This window comes from Natrix helvetica, assembly GCF_964273705.1.
Source record: "Natrix helvetica genome assembly, chromosome: Z".
Taxonomy (NCBI): Eukaryota; Metazoa; Chordata; class Lepidosauria; order Squamata; family Natricidae; genus Natrix; species Natrix helvetica.
In genome coordinates, this window is record NC_138554.1 from 80,343,671 (window position 1) to 80,367,046 (window position 23,376).

Here is a 23,376-nt window from a genome sequence, read left to right on the forward strand (position 1 = left end):
CCTGGTATGACCAAATATGGGAGGAAGGTCACCACTCCCTCTTTCTGTCCTTCGGCTTATCACAAAGACCATGCAGGCAGAAAACCATATTTTTATTTTTACTGTTGCCTTTTTATATTTGTGTTGTAATTGTACTGATAAATAAATAAAGGGAGACTAGGATAGATCTATTTCGAGCTAATTAGCTCTCCCCTGGCATGACTACCCTGGGTTGTAACATAAATACATACCTATTTCCCTGGCTCAACTGATAAGGAAGAGAACCCATGGCTTAGTGGTTAAGACTCCTGCCTAAGATATATACAGCCCGGGTTCTAATCCCAGTAAGGGTATGGCTAGCTGATGAGAGCTAATTAGCTCGAAATAGATCTATCCTAGTCTCCCTTTATTTATTTATCAGTACAATTACAACACACACACACACACACACATACACACATACACACACACACACACACACACACACACACATATATATATATATAAAATCAGTGGTGGGTTTCAAATTTTTTGGGAACGTACTCTGTGGGTGTGGCCTCCTTTGTGGGAGTGGCTTGCCGGCCATGTGACCGGGTGGGAGTGGCTTGCTGGCCATGTGACCGGGTGGGAGTGGCTTGTCGGCCATGTGACCGGGTGGGAGTGGCTTGCCGGCCATGTGACCGGGTGGGAGTGGTCAAGACAATGTCACTGAATTCTTTGCCCCAATGGGTGAACTACAATAAGATTAAAATAAGTAGAAAAACAATAAAAGAGCTACTTACAGAAGTAAGATGACTGTTCTTGCCAGTGTTCAGTATCACAGACTCCAGTGAATCGGCTGCACAAAGAAAACACACAGAAACGAACTCTTTCATTGCATGCACTGCATTGGGATGAAACAAGCACACAAAATAATAGAAAAGGAAAATTACTCTCCTTTTTTGCATCTTCTGCACCACCTTGCTCCAACAACCTGCATAAAGACAGACACAGAAAGCAAGACCTTAACTGCATGCACTGCATTTGGATGAAACAAGCACACAAAATAATAGAAAAGGAAAATTACTCTCCTTTTTTGCGTCTTCTGCACCACCTTGCTCCAACAACCTTTTCAATCGACTTTGTTGCCCAAAATACCTGCATAAAGAAAGACACAGAAAGCATGAAGGCTTTGTACTTCACCATCTCAAGGATGAACACAGCACAGACCACACCACACAGCCAGCAATAAAGACAGCTACTTACAGAGGAGAGATCACCGGCTTGCCCGTCTTCTGCTCACCACCTTTTCAATCGACTTTGTTGCCCAAAATATCTGGTAGTGGTTGTGCCGGTGGTGATGGCGGTGCTGGTGGTGCTGGTGGTGCTGGCGCTGCTGGCGGTGGTACTGGCAGCGCTGCTGGCGGTGCTGGTGGTACTGGCGATGCTGGTGGTACTGGCGCTGCTGGTGCTGCTAGTGGTGCCTGTTTTGGATCAGCTGATTCCTCAACTCTTGGTTTTTGGAGAAGAAAGCAGTCATACTCTGTTGCCTCTTCATTATGCTAAGTAATACTAACTGCCTGCCAAAGAAATAAAACAATATTGGACTGAGGGTTGTAAGCTGAGGACTACAGGTAACAGAAGGGACCTCTGATTTCAACCAACAATGTATAGTCTTTTCAGGAAGGATGAGAAACAGGAAAGATATAGTCTTCAGTTCAAGAATGAATGTCATAGGTAGATTTAGTTCTCAGTTCCAAAAAACAGGAATTTGTAGCTATTCAGAAGTTAATGGTTAGAAGCAATGGTAAAGTAAGATATGGAATTAAAACCAGAAATATTTTGTTGGCCATTTGAAAGGGAGTACAATATATCTTTAATTTTACACATGTTGGCAGCTGCTGGAATTGTGTTTGCACAACAGTGGAAAAACAGAGTTATGAAAATGAATAAATATTACAATGTGCAGGAATAAATAAATTGACAATTAAAATCAAGAAGGCTTTGAATACTTTTTCACATGGGATTTGTTTTAGCAATTGCTAACTAATGGAAACAGAAAATAGAATTTCAAAAGTATGAAAGAAAACACCAATTATGTAAGGTAGGGTCTCTAAAATGTATAAACAAATATTACTAGATCATTATTAATGCGTAGATAACTGTGTGACATTACACACCGACACCCACACAAACTATGACAATGCCAGGAAAAAACCAAAAAATAATTCCCCCCCCCAAAAAAAGACTGCAAATGAAACCAGTTTTTTCCCCCTAACCCTAAGGACAGGAAAGACAAAGCCACTGGAATAAAAATTATCAAGACATTGTGGGAAATTATAAAGGACAGTGCCAGGAAGCTCACAGAGCCATCAACCACCTCAGAATTACCTAACAACGAGGGTGAAACACACTAAATCTGCCTTGCACCAACCTGGCCTGCCCATGGAAAAGCAGCCACTTTGAGACACATAAACCTGATCTGAACACTTTTAAGCAACATTGTGCATCACAAAGAAAACATTTGCAAAAATGAGTAACATTTATTGCAGTAATTTTAATTTATAAACAATAAAAAATAAAAATTCCCCAAAAATAATTAGAAAAAAAAATCTATAAATAAAAAAATCCTTAAAAACCATTGTTAAGTATTCCACCAGCAATAATTTATACTGCAAAGTATTGTATCAGCCATGGTATACTGTTACCATTATTCCACCAGCAATAACTTATACTGTAACTATTTTAAGTTATACTGTTACTGCTATTTCACCAGCAATGATTTATATTGTAACCATTTCAAACTATTCCACACACAATTAAAAAGGAAACCATTTAAAAATATTCCATACACAACAAATTACAATAAAACTATTTTAAAAAATTCTACACACAATACATTTTAAAGTATTGAGCATATAATATTTTAAAAATGTTTATTTTAATTTATTGTGGATAGAATCTTTTTTTTAATAGTCTAAGACAATTTAAAAAAAGGATCCACATACAATTAAAAAGGAAACCATTTTAAAATATTCCATATGCAACAAATTACAATAAAACTATTTTAAAAAATTCTACGCACAATACATTCTAAAGTATTGAGTATATAATATTTTAAAATTGTTTATTTTAATTTATTGGGAATAGACTCTTTTTTAAAATAGTCTAAGACAATTTAAAAAAAGGATCCACATACAATTAAAAAGGAAACCATTTTAAAATATTCCATATGCAACAAATTACAATAAAACTATTTTAAAAAATTCTACGCACAATACATTCTAAAGTATTGAGTATATAATATTTTAAAATTGTTTATTTTAATTTATTGGAAATAGAATCTTTTTTAAATAGTCTAAGACAATTTTTAAAAAGGATCCACACACAATAAATTGAAGTAGACCATTTAAAAATATTTTATACTCAATACTTTTAAGTAAAACTATTTTAAAATAATTCTTAAATAAAATATTATTTTAAAATACATTAAAAAAATAAAAAAACCAGGACCTCGGCCGCCTGGCCTATGCGAGCCCGCGGCTTACACAAGTTAGGCTGCCACCATTGCCACTGCCGCTCGCCCGCCTTTGGCCACATTGCCTACGCAAGCTGGTGGCTTGCGCAAGTTAGGCCTCTGCCGCCGCCGCCCACCCGCCCGCCCGCCTTCGGCCGCGTGGCGTACACGAGGCTGCGGCTTTTGAGAGGGATGGCTTGAAGAAGGCCTTCCCGCGCAAAACTAGGTCGCTGCCACTGCCGCCGCTCACCCGCCCACCCATCTTCGACCGTGTGGCCTATGCGAGCCCGCGGCTCACACAAGTTAAGCCACTGCCGCCCACCCACCTCCCGAGTCCCGCCGCCCGCCCGCCTCCCGAGTCCCGCCGCCTCGTGCGCCTATGCGAGGCCACGGCTTCTATCGGGAAGGCCTGAAAAAGGCCTTCCATCACAAAACTTGGCCACCGCCACCTGCCTGCCCACCTCCTGCTGCCCCTCCTCATGCTTAGTTGCTTACCTGAGGAAAGCAGCAAGCTCCTGGAAGGTGAAGGGAAGAAAGTAGAAACGAAACTCCAGACCCAGTCAGCAAGCTATCGCGAGCAAAGACTCTTTTGAAAAGAGAAGTCTCCAAAAGAGAAAGACTCTTTTCAAAAGAGGAATGTTGGCCGTTGGCACCACGTTTTTAAACGGGTCTCCTCCAGCCCGCTCACTGATTGGCTGGACTCCAGCCAATCAGTGATCGGTGGGCTGGGCTAGCCTAGTGTAGACGGGCGGGGGAGCGAGTGAGTTGCGACGGGCGGGGGAGCGAGCTAGCTGCAACGACGAGCCACATGGCCGGTGCCGGTTACTTCCGGGTTCGATCACGAACCGGATCGCCCGATCCGGTGCGAACCAGCAGGAACCCACCCATATATATGTATATATGCCTTCATTCATAATTAATTTGTATATATGTTGTGTCTTTATTGAATACACAACATCCCATTTGGAATTTGCTTCTTACCTATTATCATGTTCTGAGCATGAAAATTGCATTCTCAATATCTGTCTTCTTTGGGAGTGAAAGGAGATGTTTGTTATTATAAGTAGAATCATCATGAATCAAAAGCTTTTGCTTCTTGATTTCCTCAAAATAATTTCTTCTTGGCTTGTTTAAGTGAATCACAATTAAACCATATTTCATTCATTTGGTTGTAATGATCAGCTGTGATTAAGCAAAGCAGGAACGAAAGAATCATCAAGTATTTTTTTTAATGAACACATGTAGCATTAAAAAACCCCGCTGAGTTATGCAGTAGATCCTTTCAGCCAATATTTTTTTATTCATCTACCATATTTTTGGGACTATAAGACACACCATGATTTTGAAGAGGTAAATTTTAAAAAAGTTTTTGCACTCTGCAGGCCTCCCAAACCCTCTGCCCGCCTCGTTTTTTTGCAAAACAAAAAACAAAAACAAATAGGGCATGCAGAGGCTTTGGGAGGCTCTTATAGTGCTCCTGTGGCCTTGGGAGGGAGGGGGCAAAAATGAGCAAAAAACAGGCCAGTTTTTGCAAAAATGGACAGGTTTTTGTAAAAAAAAAAAGAGGGGGGCATACAGAGGCTTTGTGAGGCTTGTAAAGTTGTCCTGGGGGCTGGGTGGGAGCAAAAATGAGCAAAAACAACCCAGTTTTTACTCGTTTTTGCCCTCTCCAGCCCTCAGGAGCACTTTGCAAGCTTCCCAAACCCTCTGCACATCCATTTTTGCAAAGGGGATGGGATTTCAGTAGGCAAAAAATGTTGTATTCAGTGTATAACATGCACTCAGATTTTCACCCTCTTTTTTGAGGGAAAAAGATGCATCTTATACTCTGAAAAATAGTAATTTATTGATCACCTCAATACCAAAAATATATAGATAATATATATATGCATCATCTCATATTCAACCATACATTTATATACATGACAAATCAATTTATTTCCTCAGTTCAAATAATCTGGGTGTTCCATTCTTAATAACCCTTCACATATATCATCTATCAGCTACATATATTGCTTTAAGTATATATGCTTTTTTTTCCTGGTAATTTTTATTGTTTTTCTCTTTTCAGCATATGTTACAATCGTTATGTCAACATTTTGTACATTGTCATATCGTCTTATCTATACATGTTTTCCTCTTTTCACCATATATTACAGTCATTATGTTAACATTTGTACCTTGTTATATCATCTTTATCTATACATGTTTATAATATTCTGCTTCTATATTTACGTACTTTTATACACATTTCTATATGTATTTATATATATTATTTTTGGCTTAATTATTTTTCTTGTTTTCTAACCATTCATACCAATTATTCCAGATTTCATAATATTCCGATTCCTCTTTATCTTTTAATTTTAGAGTTAATTTGTCCATCTCTGCGCAGTCCAGTGTTTTTTTTATCATTAATTCTTCTGGAGGAGTAGTAGTTTGTTTCCAGGATTGAGCAAAGGCAATTCTAGCTGTAGTTAGAAGATGTGTTAGTAAAAAAAATTTTTTTTTGCGTAATTCCCTTTGATTATTCCCAGCAAGAAGGTTTTGGGTTTATATTTTATTTGTTCTCTCGTGATTTCTTGATTCCATTTCCAAATTTTTTTCCAATATTTTTGTGATTCCGGGCAAGACCACCACATATGATAGAAGGTCCCTTGTTCTTTTTTACATTTCCAACAGGTCGGTTCCAGATTTGGATATATTTTGGCCAATCTTGTTGGTGATAAGTGCCAACGATAAAACATTTTGTATATATTTTCTTTCAATGTTGCTGATCGTGTTAATTTATAGTTTATGTTCCAAAAATTTTCCCAATCCGCTAGAGCTATATTATAACCAAAATTTTTGGCCCATGCTATCATACAGCTTTTGACTTTTTCTTCTTCTAATGTTACTTCTAGCAAATATTTATACATTTTCGTTATGAATTTGTTTTCTGGGCCGATTAAGATTTTATCTATTTGTTGCAATTCTGTATATATTCCATATTCTTTTACATCTTTTTTGTATCTTGACTGTAATTGCAGATATGGCCACCAATCTATATTAATATTGTTCTCTTTTAGTTCTTGATTTGTTTTCAGATTCCCCTTATCTAAAATTTCACTATATCTAATCATTTTTGATAGATCTAGCGTATTGGGATGTATCATAGTTTCCATAGTGGAGAGCCATATCGGTATTTTCATGTAGTGTTTTGCTTTAATTTTGTTCCAGACCTGTATTAGAGCATCTCTAATATAATGTGTATGGAAATATTTTTGTTTCTTTTGGCTTTCTTCCCATAAGAAAAAGTGCCATCTTGTTTGCAGGTCATGGCCTTCTAATGTCAATATTCTTCTGTTTTTTAAATTTATCCAGTCTTTGATCCAAATTAATGCTGCTGCTTTGTAGTAGAGTTCACACTCGGGTAGCCCCATACTACCTCTGCTTCTATCATCCTGTAATGCTTTCAATTTTATCCTAGCTTTCTTCCCTTGCCAGATAAATTTTAGTATAATTTTATTCAGTTCAGTGAAGATTTTTTTCTCTAATTTTATGGGGATAGTTTGAAATAGATATAGGACTCTTGGTAGAATGTTCATTTTTATGGTTGCTATTTTCCCTAGTAAAGATAGTTGTAATTTCCCCCATATTTCTAAATCTTTTTAAATTTGTTGCACTAATTTTGTATAATTATTTTCTTTTATAGTTGAGCACTTAGCAGTTAGCCATATTCCGAGATATTTGACTTTCTTTACCACTTGGAGTCCTACTATTTTTTCTAATTCTTTATTTTGTTCTTCCTTTAAATTTTTGGTTATTATTTTGGTCTTTTCTCTATTAATTTTTAATCCTGCCACATTTCCATATTTTCCTAGTTCTAACATTAAACTATTTGCTGTTTCTAATGGATCTTCTATAATAAATACCAAATCATCTGCAAAGGCTTGGATTTTGTATTCCTCATTTTTAATTTTGGTTCCTCTTATTTCTGGGTTTTGTCTAATTCGTCTCAGAAGACTTTCTAGTGTCAGGATGAAGAGCAGAGGTGATAGTGGGCAATCCTGTCTCACTCCTTTTGTTATCTCAAAAGACTGTGTTTTCCCCATTTAATAGTATGTTTGCCTTTTGAGTGGAATATATTGTTTCTATTAATCTTTCAAATTTATTTCCTAGGTTCATATTCTTAATTTGTTGTTTCATATATTGCCAATTTAGATTTATCATTTGCTCAGAGGGGATGTTGTTCTTTTTCCAATTTTGAGCAAAAAACGATTCTAGCTATGGTTAATATATGCAGTATTATATATTGAAATTTGTTACAAACATTTCCCCTTAATATGCCCAATAAGAATATTTCTGGTTTCATTTCTATCTTTTATCCTATAATCTCTTCTAACCATTTCTTTTCTTTATGCCAGCAGTCCCTTGCTTTGGGATAAGACTACCACATATGATAAAATGTTCCTTGTTTATGATTGCATCTCCAACATTCAGGCGAACCATTTGGAAACATTTTGGCCAATCTCACTGGGGGTAAATGCCAACGATAAAAGATCTTATACAAATTTTCTTTGCAGGCTGCTGACATTGTAGGTTCCCCCCCCCCCCCAATATTTTTTTCAATGTTCCAATTCAATACTATAACCAAAATTTTGGGCCCAACTTATCATTGTCTCTTTCACTATTTCTTTCTCCATTTTGAATCTTAAGAAGTAATTGTATGCTTTGGTAATCATTTCCCCCTGTATTTTGTCCAATTCCTGCTGTTCTCTATAGAAGCCAAATTGTTCTAACTCTTTTTATATCTTGTCCTGATTTGTAGATATGGCCACCAGCTTATCTTTATTTCTTGGCTCTTTAATTCTTGATCAGTTAATATCCCTTGTTCATCCAGTTAATCTTTGTATCTCACTGCCTTATTTACATCTAATACATTGCCTCCATTGTTGATAACCAGGGTAGAATTTTCATATAATAATGACTTTTTAATTTTTTCTCCCAGACATATAATAGGGCATCTCTTACTAGGTGTCTTTGGAAATATGAATGTGTTTTATTTTTCCCCTCCCAAATAAATACATGCCAGCCAAGATGAAGGTCATGACCCTCTATTGTTAATATCCTTTTATTACTTAAGTTTACACAATCTTTAAGCCAAGTCACAGCGGTTGCATGTTAGTAAATTTCCCAATCTGGGAGTCCAATCTGGGAGTCCCATCTGGGAGTTATTTCTACTGTTTTGCAAGAGTTTTAATTTTATGTGGGATTTCTTCTCCAACCAAATAAACTTTAATGTTATCTTATTTAGTTCTTCAAAAAAAATCCCCAATTTTATTGGTATTGTTTGGAGGAGACAAAGGATTTTAGGTAGTATATTCATTTTTATCGTAGCAATTCTTCCAATTGCAATATTTGCAATTCCGCCCATTTATCCAAATCTTTTTGTATTTATTGTAATAGTCTATCAAAATTATCTTCTCTTACAGAGGAACATCTCGCCATCAATGAAATTCCAAGATTCCAACACTTTCCTAACTATCTGAATCCCGAAATTCTCCTCCAATTCCTCTTTCTGACTACTAATAAGGGGATGCAATGACATAACCAGTCTGTGCGGAAGTCTGTTGTATAATGGGTGAAGGAAAGACAGGACCAGAAAGTGAATCAGAGTTGTCTCCTGATGACTGACGACTTAAACTCATCTGGCTACACTATATTGTGATATCATCTCACTGTAAGGATAAAGTCAGAAGGGAATGATCAAAATATAATACAGATCAGGATAATACAGATAATATTTGGAAAACAGATTAAAAAAACAATTTAATCATTAAAAAGCAGAAATTTAATCATCCATACTTACCATATTTTTGGAATATAAGTCGCACATTTTTCCTCCCTATAAGAGGCTTAAATTTGAGTGCATCTAATACACTGAATGTAGCCCCACCCACCTGCCAGCCCCTACCCTTTGGCCTCTGCCTCCAATCTATCTCCTTGCACTAAAGGGGAAAAATGGGGGCTATGGCAATCCATGGAGCCGGAAACAATTGATGATCGGGAGGCCCCTGATGAAATTGAAAGTGAAACTTGCTGTTTGCTGAACAGAGGCAAATTGCTGAAAGGCAGAGGCAGATTTTTTTTCTTGTGCTAATCAGGCTGTTTGCTGCAAGGAAGTAAGTCAATTGTGAAGTTTTCAAGAGTTGGCCTAATTAATTTATGAGCTCCGAGACAAAGTTAAAAAAAAACCATTCATTTATTAGGACTAACATCTTGGCACGGACTTCTGTGTAGCTGAAACTAAATCACATTTAATGGCATCTAAACTTTACCCCTGTGCCCCCTCCCCTCTGGCTGAGGTCATCAATCACATTCTCCAACAGGACGTTATAGCAGGGTTCTGGACATGCGCATTCACATCCCAGTACAGAAATATGAAACTTTTACTCTGGCCAAAAGTATGCATGGCATTCCCCCCCCCCTTCTCAAGCTGTTAGTAGTCATGGAAATGCCTTAGGCTTTGACATCTGGCTCCCCTTACTTCCTGAAAGCGACCTGCATAAAAAAAAGCAATTTGAGTACAGGTGTATAACTTAGGGATGTGTCCCTCCCCCAGGCTTGCTTGGATTTTCTGCATGGAATTTTTATATAAGGCGATCAGCCTGGATATTTCTACTTTTCACCCAAGGCGCCTCTGATAAGGGATAGCTCTTCCATTTGATTAAGTATTGGAGTTGTCTCCTGTGCCACCTTGAATCAAGGATACGCTGAACTTCATAATGGGTTTGGCCCCCTATGACCATAGGGATTGGGGGCTCCTGGGGTAGTGGTCTCAGAGTGGATCCAATCAAGGGTTTTAAGAGGCTGCTATGGAATGCTGGGTGCATCTTCCCCAACAATCGAGGCAGTTTCAATTGCACTGTGACTAGGTTGATGATCTTTACTATGGGGAATGGTCCCATAAACTTTGGCCCTGGTTTCTTGCTAGGCAGTTTTAATCTCAAATATTTTGTGGAGAGGTAAACCTTCTCTCCCACCTGGAATGGCCGTTGTGGAGCCCAGTGTCTGTCTGCCTGTTTCTTATAGGTTCTTGCTGCTTTAGCCAGTGCCTTTTTGACATTTTCCCAGGTCGCTTTCAGCATCAACATCCAGTCAGCCAAGCTGACTGAGGAGGGAAGATCCCTTGGATACTCAGGCATTGGGACGAAGTCCATGCCACTCACTATTTTGAATGGCGTGAGTCCTGTGCTACTGGACAGCATTATTGTACGCGACCTCAGCAAAAGATAAAAGGTCTGCCTAATTGGACTGCTGATAGTTCACGTAACACTTCAGGTACTGCTCTATCAAGTCTCTCTGCTGCTACATTGGTGCTCGGATGAGAAGCTGAACTAAGACCCTGAGATGATCCAATGGACTGCAGGAACTCCCTCCAGAACTTAGCCGTGAACTGGACCCCTCTGTCTGAGATAATTCTTCGAGGTACTCCATGCAGTCGGTAGATATGCTTCACGAACAGTTTAGCCAGCTTGTGAGTCGAGGGTTGTCCGCTATGGGGTATGAAGTGTGCCTGCTTGGAGAACAGGTCCATTACAGTCCAAATCAATGGGTTTCCCCCACTTTTTGGCAAGTCTACTATAAAGTCCCTTGCAATCTCCTCCCACGACCTCATTGGCTCTGCTACTTTTTGCAGTAGTCCAGGGGTTTTTCCTGGTTGTCTCTTCATTGTGGTGCAAATAGTACAACTTTTCACGTAACTGTCTACATCTTTCTTCATGCCAGGCCACCAGAATTGCCTCCGGGCTAAGTGTAAAGTCTTTAGAAACCAGAAGTGGCCTGCTGGTTTGGCATCATGACTCCTCTGGAGAACTAGGGTACGTAGGGATTCTGGGACATTCTGGGAGTTTTGTCCCCTTCCATGCAAGGTCATCTCTCTTTGTCAAGATGTGTTGGTTGCTTTGGAACCAGGGGTCTGCTAGCAGTTCAGTTCTGAGGCTCGTGGTTAGGTCACTTGCAAGTTGGTCTTTCCAGTCATGGCGTTGCCGTCTGGTGGTCACTTGGGCAGCGGTTTGGGTAGAGGGAATGACCTGTTCACATTTGTACTGAGGTATGCGGGAGAGGGCGTCAGCTAGAAAGTTCCTCCCCCCTGGAATGTGCTTTAAAACAAAATCAAAATGGTTGCAGTACTGAGCCCATCGGACTTGTTTGGGTGATAGCTTCCGTGGGGTCCTAAGCACCTCTAGATTTTTGTGGTCGGTCCAGACTTTGAAAGGTTTCTGGCCCCCTTCCAACAGGTGTCTCCAGGTTAGAGTGCACATCTCACTGCAAAAGCCTCCTTTTCCCACACGGCCCATCGTCTCTCTGTGTCTGTGAGCTTGCGGGAGGTGTAGTCACAGGGTTGTAAGTTTCCTTGGTTGTTTCTTTGGAGTAGCACCACTCCCACTGCCATGTTGCTGGTGTCTGCCTGGATCACGAAAGGTTGCTCAGGGTCAGGATGCTTCAGCACTGCCTCCCTTCCAAACATTTATTTTAGTGTTTCGAACACCTCTTAGCAGGTTAGGTCCCACTGTAGGGGTTGTTCCAGATGGGGTTTCATTCCTGGGCTCCCTGTCTTCAGAAGGTTTGTTAGGGGTTTGGCAATTTTCACAAAGGAGGGGATGAATTGCCTGTAGAAGTTCGCGAAACCTAGGAAACTTTGTAGTTGTCTGCGGGTGTGAGGGGGTTGCCAGCGTAAGACGGCTTGCATTTTGGCTGGGTCCATCTCTATTCCCTCATTTGACACTCAGTAACCCAGGTTCTAAGCGGGCATTGTGGAATTTGCATTTGGATACCTTGACGTACACGTTGGCTGCCAGAAGTTTTTTCAGTACATGGCGGACCAGGGTACGTGGTTGTCCATGGTTTCAGTGTAGATAAGGATGTCATCTAGGTAGACGAGGACCCCTTTGTAGACGTGCTCGTGCAACACCTCGTTTATTAACTGCATGAATACTGCTGGGGGTCCCTGCAGTCCGAAAGGCATCACTTTGAATTGAAAGCTCCCTATGGGGCAGTTGAACGCTGTTTTCCATTCATCTCCCTCTCTGATTCGTACTCGGTAGTATGCTTCTCTGAGGTCTTGTTTGGTGAAGACTTTTCCCTTGGCCAGATGAGATAGCATATCCCTCATGAGGGGGAGGGGGTATAGGTTGTGTATGCACACCCCATTTATCCCTCAAAAGTCCACACACAATCTCATGGTTCCATCTTTTTTTCTTTAAAGAGGACTGGTGCTGCGACCTGTGGCTTGGCTGGCTCAATGAACCCCCTTGCTAGGTTTTTGTCTATGTATTTGTGCATCTCTTGCATTTCCCGGGGCGTCATGGCATACAGTTTGGGCTTGGTTAGTTTTGCCCCGGGGATAATTTCAATGGCACAGTCTGTCTCCGGGTGGGGAGGCAGAACATTGCACTCGGCCTCGCTGAATACTTCTGTGAGGTCCTGATATTCTATCGGAATCAGTTCGGCCTCTGGGGTTTTGTTGGATGTGGTTGCCAGTTGTCCCCGTGGGCTCTCTTGGGGGGTTTCCAGCGTGGGTGGTGCTTCTGCTTGCTGGTGTGGGAAGGGTTGGGGCCCCCTTGATATCCTAAGTCTGCGGGTACCCCCTTGCCACCAGATAGTTGGTCCCCACTTGTCTAGCCAGGAAAGTCCCAGTATGACTGCGTTTGTCATGTGATTTAGTTTCAGCTATCTGTGAAGTTTCCAAGAGTTGGCCTAATTAATTTATGAGCTCCGAGGCAAAGTTAAAAAAAAAACCATTCATTTATTAGGACTAACATCTTGGCACGGACTTCTGTGTAGCTGAAATCACATTTAATGGCGTCTGAACTTTACCCCTGTGCCCCCTCCCCTCTGGTTGAGGACATCAATCACATTCTCCAACAGGATGTTATGGCAGGGTTCTAGACATGCACATTCATATCCCAGTACAGAAATATGAGACTTTTACTCTGTGCAAAAGTATGCATGGCATTTCCACCCCCTTCTCAAGTTGATAGTAGTCATGCAAACGCCTTAGGCATTGACATCAATATCTCTAAATGCCTATAGACTGTTCAAATTATTAGTCTTATTTTTAAAGACTGCTTTATTATTGTTCTAGATAACTTAACGAAATGAAGAAGCCTTTTAAAAATAAATGCTTGATCTGAAGAGGCCCAATGCTATTATATCTTCTTTTGAATAGCAGAGAATAGTATACTTTCAGAAAGCCACATCCATTTTAACAGCTTCTATACAAGTATAGTCTGAAATGTAATAGTGTCCTGTTGTCTAATTAGACCCTGACAGTCATGTTTGGGGTATATTTATTTAAATAATTGGGAGGAGTTATGTGACTACATTTAAGAAAACTTTCTGGCATTAATATACTACCATAATGCACATTTCTGCAATTCTTTGCTATTTCTATGGGCCAGGCACACATGCACAGAAATACACCACAGTGTATATCTTCTGTACTGTTTGCTGTTTGTTACAAGGAGGCAAATTGCTGGGAGGTAGAGGCAGATTTCCCCCCCTTGTTTTCCTCCCAAAATCTAGGTGCATCTTATACTTCAGAGCGTCTTATACCCCCCAAAATATGGCACAAAAACAATTCAATGAAGAAAACAAAAAATAATCCAAATTTTAAATTAAGAAATCTAAACTTCAAGAAACTTAAATATTGAATTCTACATTAGCTTTGGTAACATGATTTTTGTTTTTGTTATAAATGGAGCCCTCAAAATAATGTTTATACTATGATGCCTCATTGTTAAGGAAACAGTGAAGCAAGTTCTCAAGCTATCACTATGTATTCAAAAGATAGAAAGAATTGTTACAAAGATCAAAACTAAAAACAATTATAATTGACAAATACTTCTTTAATACATCTTTAGTGCTTTTTTCAAAATAAAAATTGTTCCTTCAAGTCATGTTTTATTTCTGCCTACTGCTCCCTGCAGTTTTCTTGGGAGTATTTTTTAAAAGTTGAAAATCCCTTGCTTCTTTTCTAGAGGTAAAAGAAATGACTAGCCCAAAGTTATCCAGATCACTTGGTGTCTAAGGAAGAACTAGGACTCTCAATCTCATGCTTTCTAGTTTGATTACAAGAAACCAGACCTTTTAAAAGCTTTATGTCTATTCTACACATAGGAGTCAAGCAAATTGAATTGTTGAGATTAATTGGCAAAAATAAGAGAATTTACCCTGTGATTAAGCAAGGATAAAACATAAGCACATATTGCTTGAAATTATTTGCTATTTTCAAAAATACATTTTGGGCAGACTATATTGGTTTAATTGCTTTTCAAAGCTTGATGAGTCAAGAAATAAATTCTATTCTCTGGATAACAATAAAATCCAAAGAGAAGATTAGGCAGATAATGCAATACAACTATGTAAAAAAATCCATAGAAATCTATATTATAGAAAACTGCTATGCTGGAGAAACTGTTAGAAGATCTTGTGAAGGGAGTCAATGGAAGCTCTCCAACTGGGCAGATGTGTGTGGGGGGGGGGGCTGAGGTCTCAAGAGCCTCACATGAACCCTCTCTGACAAACCTATTCCAAGATCCTTTTTGGATCAGAACCCCTCTCCAGGGGGCAAAGAAGGGGCAGTGTCTCATCAGACCCAGAAAGAGGCAACAAGTCCCTTGCAGGTCGGAGATTTGCCCTCTGAGACTCATTTAACCCCCAGTCATAAATCAAAATTTGGAAAAGGCAAAGAAAGTTGAGAGTACAAATAATATTAATAAATAGATCTGGATTTTGATAAAAGGAAAGAAAGAAAGGGAAAATGGAGGGTTGAAACACTAGCCCCCCCCAAAAAAAAGCTATTTGTTTGAAATAATTCGGACAGAAAGGGAGAAAGCAGAGAAGTGACAAACCCACTGAAATATAAACTCTAAATTTGGATTTGGATTTGAAATAGAAACCAAATATTCCGATGGATTTCGTCTGAACTTCTTCCAAATAATATATCTTAAGCAACTCCAATTGGGGAGAAAAATCAAGAAAAAAGCACTATCTTCTCACTGAAAACTGATAACTTAATCTTGACCGTGTGAGAAGTTTTAATTAACCAACTGCCATAAATAAGAATATGGAAAAGCAGGAGTCAAAGAGAAACATACCCGTCTGGCTGTTTGCAAGTTTGTTCCAATTAATATATTTTGAGCAACTATAGCTAACCAGAGGTGGAAGGTAGCAAGGGAAAAAACTGGGAAACTATGAAGTTTTTCTTCTTTTCTTCTTTTTTTTCTGTAAAAGATCAAGATGGCTCCAGCTTCTCTTCCGTTTTTACATAAATTAAATTAGCTAAATTTAAGGTGGACAGAACCTCGAAATAACTAATTGCAATTTTGGAACTGGACATTTAAGGAAGAACAAAAAACCAAGATGGCTTCCGTCGCTCTTCCCCATAGCAGCTGAAATAGATAAATTTAAGGTGGATCAGAACTCTGAAAGAAGAACTAACTAACTGAACTCTGAAACAAATATAACTAACTGTAACTTTGGAACTGGACATCATGGAAAGCTGGGAATTTGAAGAACTACGTGAAATTATAAAAAAATATGCATAAATCATTAAAATCAAGCCTAAATAGAATTCTGAACCCAGAGAAGCAGGATGTCAACTTGTAGAGCGTTGCCATGACTATTATCAGGTTGGCATTCGAGGGAGGATTCCATGCATACCTTCGGCCAGAGTTGGATCTCATGTTTATACAACCTAGTTCGTGAATATGATGTATGACACATGACAGAAGGGAGGAGATAGGGGGGCAAAGTTCAAACACAATTAAGCGAAAGCCAGTTTAGGCTCCACAGAAGATCAAGCCGAGATGTTGATCCTAATAAATGAATGTTTTTTGTTTGAACTTTGTTTCGAGACTCGTAAATTAATTAGGTCATCTCTTGGGAACTTCACAGAGAGCCTAAACTGACTTTTAAAAATCTATCAAGATTTCTGGGTCTCCTGAATCCCGGGCTCTTCGAGCACTTTCCCAATATTTGTGGTGCTTGGAGGGAAAATCAGGCAACCATGGCAGAATGTGGATTATCGGGAAAAAGCTGATTTCAGCTGGAGGAAGTTAGCCAGCCCCCCCCCCCATCAGAGCTCCACACTTCCACGCTACGATGTCTTCTCCAGCAGCAGCAGCAACAAAGGATGAGTACTTTTGGAAATTAACCCCTAAGGCAGCTGAAGTAGAGTTCCCTTATCCCAATTCCCAGATACAGGGAATGGTATCAAGCAAGCTGGCAAGGGTGGACTGGTGATGGGACTGGAAACAAGCCAGGCTCCCAAAGCCCCAGATGGAATCCCTAGCGAGTGCAAAAGAGCAACTGAGGGAGGATTTTGACCAGGCCACCCTTCATGATGAGGGGCCATCATGTCGCCCAAAAGAGAGGGGAGGGACATCTGATCCCATTGAAGGGAGGAGTTGCAGACTGGAGTGTAGCCTCCCTCCCCCTCCTGATAGAAGGAGAAGGAGCCCGAAATGGCAACCAGTGCCACTCCTACACAACAGCCAGGCTGCCGAGAGCAGGCAACCCCCTCCCTCTCTCCAAACTAGGGGTGAAGATGACCAGCCACATCAGGCGCAAGTATACAGAGGCCAAGAGGAGGTTGGAGGAGTAGGGCTGAATGACTGACCCAAATTCAGGGGAAAGTTTGACGGAGACTCAGACCAGCTAACCCTATTCCTTGATTCAGCTGATATCCACCTAGAACACTATGGGCACCTCTACCCATCCCCCAGAGCCATTGTGAATACCATCGCAGAGGGTCTAGAGAGAGAGCAAGGGAATGGCTAGCAGCCCTCCACAAGAGGAGAGCCCCCCAACTGCAAGACATAGATGACTTCCTGCAACTGCTAGAGGCCAGATTTGAGGAGGTGGAGGAGGACCCATATGCAGAAGAGGAACACAGCAAACAAAAGCAGAGGGTGGCCCCATCAAAGAGCACATCCGTGAATTTAGGAGGGTCATAGGAAGGCTACCCCCTTTACCAGAGAGGTTGCTGGTGCATTTTTTCAGAACAAGCCTGGACAAACAAATTGCCCAGGTAACCGCATACTGTGACTGTCACTGCGTTAATTGGTTTGCTAGCCGAACTGAACTGAATAGTTACTGAAAGAACTACTGCGCAGGTCATAAGCTTTATCAGCAATGATTTATTGCGCATGCTTAACATGTTTATATACATCACACATTCCAGAGACTTCTTTCCTTTTGATCTTTGTTCATCTGCCAGGAAGCTGGGAGACAAACTGCTTCTGCCAAAATGTAACAATTAGATAGATTTGTTTTATTTCCTTATTTCTTATTTTTGTATTAAAAGTTTTGTTTCTCATTATAATATGTTTCCGAGATTTTATTTTATTTTTTCGCTTATCGAAGATATCCCTGTTTGGAAAAGCCACGGTCTAAGCCTCATTTAGTTCAGGGTGAAATATCTTCCCCTGACAATTAATGGCAGCAGAAGGATGGTTTATAATTTACGGCTGTTTCCTTCCAAGCTATCTTTAAGAGATAAGCGACCAGGCTAATTAGAAAGAATTCTAGCCATGCCAAGGAAGAAAAAGAAAAAAGACAGATATGAAACACGCTCGGAGGGATCCATTTCTTCTGACACAGAAATGCAATACTTCTCACGCTGGCTTCCAACTTCCCAAACTCCAGTAACCGGACTGGATGAAGACCCTGCTGTGGAGGAAGGATCTACGAACCAAGGTCAGTGGTTCCCCCTTCTGATTATGCACGTTCCCAAATATCTCCAAGAGATTATGACATGCTCAGGGCAAAGCCAAAACGTTCCACATTGCCAGAGCAACTTCACTCCCAAACTTTTGGAGATTTTGAAATGATTGATGTCTGGCCAAAGCCCTCGCGGCAACTGCCGGCAGAGGAAAAACACCCCCATGCAGAAAGTGAAACTTATGAATCCTTCTCAGGCCCTGCGGAAGCTATGAAAAGCTATCGTGATCGGATAGAATTCTTTGAAAAACAAGTCCGAGAAGCTAAAAAACACTATGAAAGATTGGAGGCAAGTAGGAGGGGTTTCCCCACTTCCAAAATGTCTGAGGATGCCATCTTGCCTTCTTCTAAACAACCTAAGACACACCCCCTGGTAAAAAAAGTGTCAGGCAAATCAGAACAGAGAGATATATACACGTCACTGAGGTCACGTGATCTTCTATGTTCTTCAGATTCTGCCACATACGCAGGCCTCTTGCAGCCAAGAAGTGAAGCTGCACTGCCATCTCATGGCAAAAACCTATTAGAGCAACAATTAAATAAATTGCAACAGCCTTGGCTACCTGTAGCTCGTCCAGATGTCCAAGCTGCAATGCAACAAATAACTCCAAAGGTTAAGTCTTCAACTCCCCCTGGTGGTGTTGGATTTTCCCTAGATGGAACAAGGCAAAGCGAAAGGCAAATGCCACCCCCTCAAGCAAGTCAATTTAATGTTGCCACACAAAGACCAATGGTGCAATTACAGCGCCCCCTGGTTCAACAACCAGCTTTTCAACCTGCACAGCAAGTTGTTCAAATGCATATCCCTCAGCAGGCATTTTCTGTCACTCCTTTGACTGGTGAGTCAAAATTAAAGGAGTCAGGAGAGAATTATAAAGCCTGGGCCAGTGAGATTGCACTCTTGCTTCGCAGAGAAGGCACCCACTGTATGGTTTTTAATCCTCCTGCACAACCATGGACTCCTGCAATAAGAGACCTAGAGAATAGGGCATGTACAACTTTGCTCATGTTGATGGACACTGAACTAAAGGTTACCTTTCCACCTGATGCAACAGCCCAACAAATTTGGGCTATTTTGGAAGATTGCTACAGGCCCATTTCAATTGAATCTTCATGTTTGCTCATGTCTGAGTTCCATGGTTCGAAGTTGAAACCTGGTGAACGAATTGGTGGACATTTGACCAAACTGAAAAGAATGAGAAGTGAATTGAGAGAAAGTGGCCATGTAATTGATGATATCCAAATGATTAGCATCATCATTAACTCATTGAATTATGAATGGAAAGATGCCATTGCAAAGATTAACTACGTGCCTATTGCCCAACACACAGTTAACCACGTTTGCAGACTTTTAGTGGAGGAGGATGTCACGATGTTAAAAAGTTTGCTAGGCCTGAACTGCCTAAACTGATACTCAAGAGTTAAACTAAGAAAGCTTTATTGCGCAGGTCATAAAACAAAAAAGGGTTCTTATCTGAAAGTGATTTATTGCGCACGCGTTACACATTCCAAAATTCCTCTCTTCTTTGTTTCGGCAGCCAACTTTTGGCTGACGAAGCTTTCATTATCAAAATGTAACCAATTAGTCATTTTCTGTTTTATTTTATTATTAAAGTTTGTTTATTAATTAGAATACTTTTAAAGACTTATTTTTCTCAATATCTCAAAAGATATGCAGAAGGGAATCAGCCACGGTCCATCGGTCTCTAACAGGGTTTTTTTCCCCTGACAACTTGGTAGCAGAGGTTTGGTTGACACCTTGGTAGCAGAGTTTTGGCTTTTTGATGACCAGCTGAGATGACTACAATTTATGGCTGTATTTTCCCTTCATGCTATCTAAAGATAACCGACTAAGCCTAATTAGCAATGTCGAAGAAGAGAAAGAAAAAGAAAGATGGGGCGAACACAGATGAATCAGCTTCCTCTGACAAAGAGGCTCCCTCGGACACAGAGAAGCAAGATCAAAACGTGCTTCAGGAACAACAAATTCCTTCAGGTGCCGAGCCAAATATGGGAGAAAGAGCTACAGGACGCGACATCCACGAAACGAGGTCAGTGGTTCCTCCTTCTAAAATATCTCCAGGAGATTATGAATTTTTGGGGGCCAAGCCAAAACTTCCCACTCTGCCAGAGCCACTCCATTCCCAGACCCTCGCAGATTATCAAACGATTGATGAATGGCAACTGCCGGCACAGAAAAATTCCTCCCACGCAGAAAGCAAAGTTTATGAAATTCCCCCAGATGGTGAGCAAGAAATGCAAAGCTATCTAGATCAAATAGAACTGTTTGAAAAATATGCTAAGGAGGCGAGAGTGTGTTTTGAGGAGATAAGGCGAAGTAGAAGAAGCTCCCCCACTCCCAAAATGTCTGAGGACGCCATCTTGTCTTCTTCAAAACAACAGCCTAAGACACACCCCACAGAGTTCATTGGTCAATTAGAACAAAGAGACATGTACACGTCACCGAGGTCACGTGGTCCCTTTGAGTCAACCGAGCTTCCGCATACGTATAAAAAGGAGAGGCAGCCAAAAAGTGAAGCTGCACTGCCATCTGCTGGCGGAGAAAAATTATTACAGCAAAAGATTAAGAAATTGGACCAGATTTTCAGAGATATGTCTATGAGTCCTTTAGAAGCCAAAACTTTGTCTCCAAAGGTTAAGTCTTCAATACCCCCTGGCGGTGTGGAATTCTCCCTAGATGGAAAAAGGCAAAGCCAGAGGCAAATTCGAGGAAGCCAATTTGATGTTGCCACGCAAAGGCCAATGATGCAACCCCAGCATCCCCTGGTTCAACAACCAGATTTGCAACCAGAGCAACAAATTATTCCTCAGCAGGTATTCACAGTCACCCCCTTGACTGGTGAGTCCAAATTAAAGGAGTCAGGAGAGAATTATAAAGCCTGGGTCAGTGAAATTGCGCTCTTGTTTCGAAGAGAAGGCACATATTCCATGGTTTTTGATCCTCCCCGTCAACCCTGGACACCTGCAATAAGAAACCTTGAAAACAGAGCTATCACGACTTTACTCATGTCAATGGAAATTGAGATCCAAGGTATCTTTCCACCTGATGCAACTGCCCAAGAAATTTGGGCTATTTTGGAAGATTGCTACAGGCCCGTTTCAATTGAATCCTCATGTTTGCTCATGTCTGAGTTCCATGGTTCGAAGTTGAAACCTGGTGAACGAATTGGTGGACATTTGACCAAACTGAAAAGAATGAGAAGTGAATTGAGACAAAATGGCCATGTAATCGATGATATCCAAATGATTAGCATCATCATTAACTCATTGAATTATGAATGGAAAGATGCTGTTGCAAAGATTAACTACGTGCCTATTGCTCAACGCACAGTTAACCACGTTTGCAGACTTTTAGTGGAAGATGAAGCTATCAGGTTAGCTACCCCACATCTGCAACGGCCTCCAGCACCAAAGGCTCCAGCCAGACGTCCCTTCCGAGGAAGAGGCTACGCTCCAAGGATGCCAAAATGCTACACCTGCAACCGTGTGGGACATGACACCCGGGATTGTCCCCAACGAGTTCCAGCTCCCGTCACGTACCAGCCCAGAGGAACAGATTCCAGAGGCAGAGGTAGAGGCGGAAGACAAGGTCGTCGTGGTCCAAGGCGTGATCCACAAGCTCCACTTGCAACACTGGCCATAACCAACGTTCCACAACCTGATCCAAAGTTCGACAGACGTCTTTTGTGGACTTTAGATAGTGGAGCAGCTGTGCACGTTACCCATAGAAGGGAACTTTTCACAGAGATGGGCGAACCAGAGCCCGAGTATCGAGAACTGTATTCCTTCACCAACCACACTTGCAAGGTTATGGGAAAAGGAACTGTTTACATTGAAGAGCTCGATACACACATCCCTGATGTTTATTACATACCTTCAGCAACCAGTAATTTGCTTAGTCAAAGTCACTTGTCTAGAGATTTAAAGTTCCAGGTTCACCACCTCGAAAAAGCAAGTTACTTAGTTAAAGATGGTGATATTGTTGCTGAAACCATGCTGATTGGTGGTGTTTATTACTTAAAGCCAAAGCCTAAAGGGCAAGCACAGGCAAGTATGCAAACTCCAAAAAGGCACAACGCAGACCCAGAGAGAGTTGTCCCAGAGAGAGAAAGCGTTACTGTGCCAAAGGCTCCTAAAGCCAACAAACAGAGAAAACAGAAACAGATTGCTCAAAGCAAGCCTGAGGGTCCTCATGAAACTGTTAATGTTGAGAATTCACTAACTGGTAAACCTTTGCATTCCAGGTGTATTCACAAGTGGCACAGAAGATTGGGGCATGCCAGTTTCCGTGTTCTTAGAAAGATGCCGGAGTTCGCAAAAGGTTTGGATCTAAAGGGGTGTAAGGTGTTTTTGGATTGTGCGGTTTGCAAAAAGGCTAAATCCAAGGCGGCTGCAATTCCCAAACACGCTACACGCCGGTCAACACGCATTTTTGATTTGGTACACACTGACATAGTGGGTCCTTTCCCACCAACACTTGGTGGCAGAAAGTATTTTTTAACAATTGTAGATAATCATTCTAGATATGGATTTGTATATCCTATGAGAGAGAAATCTGAGACCTTTCAGATCTTTAAAGACTTTGCAGCGTTTGTTTCTACACAATACCAAGTTCGCATCGCCAGAATCCAGAGTGACCGTGGTGCAGAATTCATGTCTCAGCGTTTCCAGGACTGGATGCGTAAGAATGGAATTCTTCATCAGACATCTGCTCCATATACACCGGCTCATAACGGAGTCGTAGAAAGAAGACAAGGGGTTCTACAAACCATGATGCGTTGTCTTCTAGAAGATGCCAATCTCAGTAACGCATACTGGGGTGAAGCAATCAAATATGCAAATTACATTGTCAACCGTACTTGGAGCAGTGTAATCAATCAAACTCCTTTCTACATGCTATATGGCTACAAGCCTAATCTCAAGAACCTCCATATTTTTGGTTCATATGCTATGGTGAACACTCCCTTAAGTCAAAGAAGAAAGGGAGGTGCAGTAGCAAAGAGACTGAGATTTATGGGTATTGATGATAATTCAAAATGGTACAAATTCATTGATACTAAACATGTGATTGTCATTTCACAATCTGCTAATTTTGAGGAAGACATTGACTG

At 40.7% G+C, this 23,376-nt stretch overlaps 1 protein-coding gene across 3 annotated transcripts in view; it reads right to left on the reverse strand.

The window, feature by feature from the left end:
- Positions 1-1,236: 1,236 nt before the first annotated feature.
- The window catches only part of ARPP21 (cAMP regulated phosphoprotein 21), a 198,099-nt gene continuing 175,959 nt past the window's right edge, over positions 1,237-23,376 (reverse strand). For all 3 annotated transcript variants that reach the window (XM_081933461.1, XM_081933464.1, XM_081933460.1), the window contains one exon: positions 1,237-1,538. In XM_081933461.1, the coding sequence (XP_081789587.1) occupies positions 1,433-1,538 (106 nt within the window). In that variant the 3' untranslated portion in view covers positions 1,237-1,432. The remainder of the gene's footprint in view (positions 1,539-23,376) is intronic.